Here is a 3,728-nt window from a genome sequence, read left to right as displayed (position 1 = left end):
TACATTTTGTCTTCACTCCCTTTTCCCAATTTCCTTTTGGGATAAACAGAACTACATTGCGTAACAAAATTAAAAAATGTTCTTTGTAATAAACATTTTATTATTCCATCGGCTTCCAGCAGAAACTCTTCTACTTAGTATTTCAGAAGTCTCAGATTCATTGTTGTGATTGTCTTTTTGACATTTTGGCAGTCATCAGTCTATTTTTAAATAAAGAGAAACGCCTTATTATACCTTTTTCTACAAATGCTCGACTGTGCTTTCACTAGAAATATAATAAAAATTTAAGTTATACAAAAATTCTGGTTCTGAATAAAACACTTTATTTGACATAGTCTATTCTACGATAGAAACCGATGCTACAAACTTGTATCGACACACCCGATCTCTTTGTCCGGCACCGTTTATCCGATATTATTGCTCTTGGTACTCCGATATACAAAGCGTTTGTTTGGAACACTGCACATTAGGGTGGAGTGATAATGTATGAAAAAAAAAAAATTTTATTTTTTTTAAATGGAATAGCGATAAAAAGTTGCCTTTTAAACTGTTAATTAAGCATACAAAATATTGTTTACTTGTCTTGATGTTTTGAGGTGCCCCAACCCAATTGAAAATAAGAAAAATTCAAAATTTTTAATATTTTTGTTTTAATTTCTAATTATAGTATTTCTCTAAATTTCTTATCTATTATAAAACAAACTACATAGTAATGAGTTAAATAAAAGCCTGATTAGTTATTTTTATGTTTATTTATCAAGAAAAATTAAAAAATATATACTAGAAAACAATGAAAAAATCAGAAAGAAGTCAATTATTAAATTGGTTTTTTGTTTCAAAATTAGGCATTTGCCGACGTGATAATAGTCTTGCTCTTATGAAACCGTCTCGTTTATTTTCTCCACAAACTGCACTTGAAGCTTCTGTCACCAATTTGATACAGCGCTCTACGGCTTGGGTGTGGCATGGAAAATCTTTTATATCCTGACATGTAGTCAAACCGCTTTTAACAATCTCTTTCAAGGCTTCATCAGATAAATTGGAAGTCAGAGGTGGATCAGTTATCTTACAGTCTTGCCACGTAATTAGGTCGGTGTAATCTTTAGCATCGAAATTTAAAGAAGGCACTTTAAATGTTCGAAGCCTTAAAGTTTTCTCTGCTCCTGCTTTTAAAATTCGTTGATATGCTAGTTTACGTATAATTTCTCTGTTGTCTCCAAGCATAGCAATAAGAATGTTTTCTGGATGACCAAAATATCCATTTCGTTGGATTACCTTATCTAGGATTTTCTTCAAAGGTGCATTCAAATACCGAGAAAGGGCAATAGTTTGCCACAGATGCTTAGCTCCGTTTGTACATGAGGGATTACATTTTATTGTGAACCACATTGGACCATAAACTCTCATTACGAACGTGGCTAATATCACTAAGTTTTCTTCGGGGTCTGTTTTGGTAGCATATAATCTTAAGATTCTATTTGCTGTTGTAAGCCATCTAGAATGGTTAAGAGGTCCAGGTGCAATATTAGCTAAATTAAGGGAAAAACTGCCAGTACTGATAGCTGTCATCACATCGTATAGATATTTTTGGTCAGTGCTCAACTCATTTCTAGTGACTTCGGGTAATATGGAGGGAATGGTGGTAAATTGAACAATTGGCATTGATTCACATTTTTGTAATTCGGATCCAATAGGACCTGAAAAGCATTTAGGCCCTGTAGTTTTTCCATCCAAATGTAATAAAAGATGTCGCAATGGTAACTCATTTGAATGTAACTGGCAGACAAACCATTGTAATGGTTTGTTAAGCTCTTCTTCCATAAAACGAACAACACCTCCTTTGAAACCTGTATTCACGACTGTACCATCGCAACCAACAACAACTATTTTATCCAATTCCACCGATTTTGTTCTTAAATGGTTTATTATGCTACTTTCAATACCTCTAGCAGTTCCCAACTCACACGTAACATGCCCGAAATAATCACTTCCTGGTTCTGATAAAATCACATAATGATCTTCTATTACTCTTTTTCTATAAAATTTGCCTTCCTTCTGAATATTAACCAAAGTCTTATCTTTTCTGCCATCAAAATAAATACCGCGTATACTTTTATTGCGATCTGCATCGTGTAAAGCTGATCTGACTTTCGTTCTTTCACGTCGTAACTTTGAACGATCAATAACAGCACTTGGATCCTTTGATGTAATAATTCCAACATCTTTTAACACTGAAGAAGCTATAATAGCAGCTGCTCTATCAGAGACCCCCGTACGATCGCAGGCGAGGGCTAATGATGGTAAATTTAATCTCTTTTTCTTTGTTGGCGGAGCAGCTGTTTGTTTAGGCGATTGATAAGGACTAGAAGCTACGCTATTATTGCTTGAACTGGCGCTTTCGATCGTTAAGTTATCAGGTAAAGAACGAGAACAAGACGGTTGGTTAGTATCCACTATTTCTTTCTTACGTAGTAATTCTTTTTCATGTCTTTTGAATTTTTTTATATTTTTTTCAGTCGCAACCAAATCTACACCGCCTATCATCATTTTTCTTGTTGTTCTTTGATCAAGTAAAAAAGACACTTCTTCCCTGGGAACACGGTTATCTTTTGAGCAAGTACACTCTGAGATAAGTTTACATTTGCAACTGCAAACATCAAATAACCTTTGGGACTCAGTTACAAATTCAGCTATCTTCTGTTGATATTTCTTATTCATTTTACGGCCTTGATAAGGTTTTAGTAATCCTCTATATTTGTCATGGTAAGTTCGAATAAGTTTAAGAACTCTCTTAAAGCTGACAGTAGGAAGCGATGCTTTACGCCATATATCTAAAATTTCCGTAGTCAATCTTTCGGATATATCATGAACTGTCGGTTCTTTTGTTGTTTTGTCAGGCTTTAATTCATATTTAATAAATAAGTAATTCTTCATTACAGCATTATAAGTCGGTAATTGAGACAATGGTAACTTCTCCGGTAAACCAAACACAGGACAACATGTCGTATTTCGCGTTTTGACTTGCGACATTTTACTGTAATAAAAAGAAAATAATAGGTATAAATTACATTGAAAATATTTAATTATACGACTTAAAGTGTTAATCTGTAAACGAGTAATTAAAAATATAACTTACATGTGTCTTATTTTCTTGCCGGCAGTGTTTGAAATCAATTTTTCTAACAAGTAGAATACAATAACACGCGCACTGTCGCGCACACTTAATGGCGTCCAAACAACGACAGACAAGTGTGGTGAAATTACCCCTCCCGCTTCCCCACGCCCTCAACTATTCGCGCACTATTCAAGGTTAAACTGTTGCTAACGGGAAGACACACAGATTATATTTAAGCGTTAATTTGACAATATTGGGCTTTGGTGTCTATAGACAAAATTTTGTGATTTTCTCTAATTTTCAGGACGTCGGGGGCACCTCTAAATTTATCATGTGGCAAATAAAATTTTGTGTGTATATTTGTGAGCAATAACATCAACTTTTTACAGGTATTCCAAAACAAATATAAAAAAAAAGTTTTTTCGCTCCACCCTACTGCACATATTAGCTTACGAAGTGAAGTGCTGTGTTTTAGTACACATTTTTGTTTTAAAAATTAAGACTTTAAAATGAAATGTAATATAGTTGATAACGGACAGCTATATAAATTGGTATTCATCTTATTTTAACTTACAATTTATCTGGCCGATATTATATTTATACTGCTGTTCAA

The 3,728-nt window shown here is 33.8% G+C and overlaps 1 protein-coding gene across 1 annotated transcript; it reads right to left on the bottom strand.

Annotated features, from left to right (window-relative positions):
- Positions 1 to 810: 810 nt before the first annotated feature.
- On the bottom strand, positions 811 to 3,234 carry LOC132902031 (uncharacterized). The gene is made up of 2 exons (XM_060945615.1): positions 3,137 to 3,234; positions 811 to 3,034 (listed from the first exon to the last, which is right to left on the bottom strand). The coding sequence occupies exon 2, from the start codon at positions 3,028 to 3,030 to the stop codon at positions 811 to 813; it is 2,220 nt and encodes a 739-aa protein (XP_060801598.1). The 5' UTR covers positions 3,031 to 3,034; positions 3,137 to 3,234.
- Positions 3,235 to 3,728: the final 494 nt, after the last annotated feature.

This window comes from Amyelois transitella, chromosome 8 (genome assembly GCF_032362555.1).
Source record: "Amyelois transitella isolate CPQ chromosome 8, ilAmyTran1.1, whole genome shotgun sequence".
Classification (NCBI taxonomy): Eukaryota; Metazoa; Arthropoda; class Insecta; order Lepidoptera; family Pyralidae; genus Amyelois; species Amyelois transitella.
The sequence above is the reverse complement of the archived record's forward strand: the minus strand, read 5'-3'. Positions and strand labels throughout refer to the sequence as shown.

Bases quoted from the DNA above. Each gene is read 5' to 3' on its own strand.
- LOC132902031 (XM_060945615.1), bottom strand. From the start codon at position 3,030: ATGTCGCAAGTCAAAACGCGAAATACGACATGTTGTCCTGTGTTTGGT.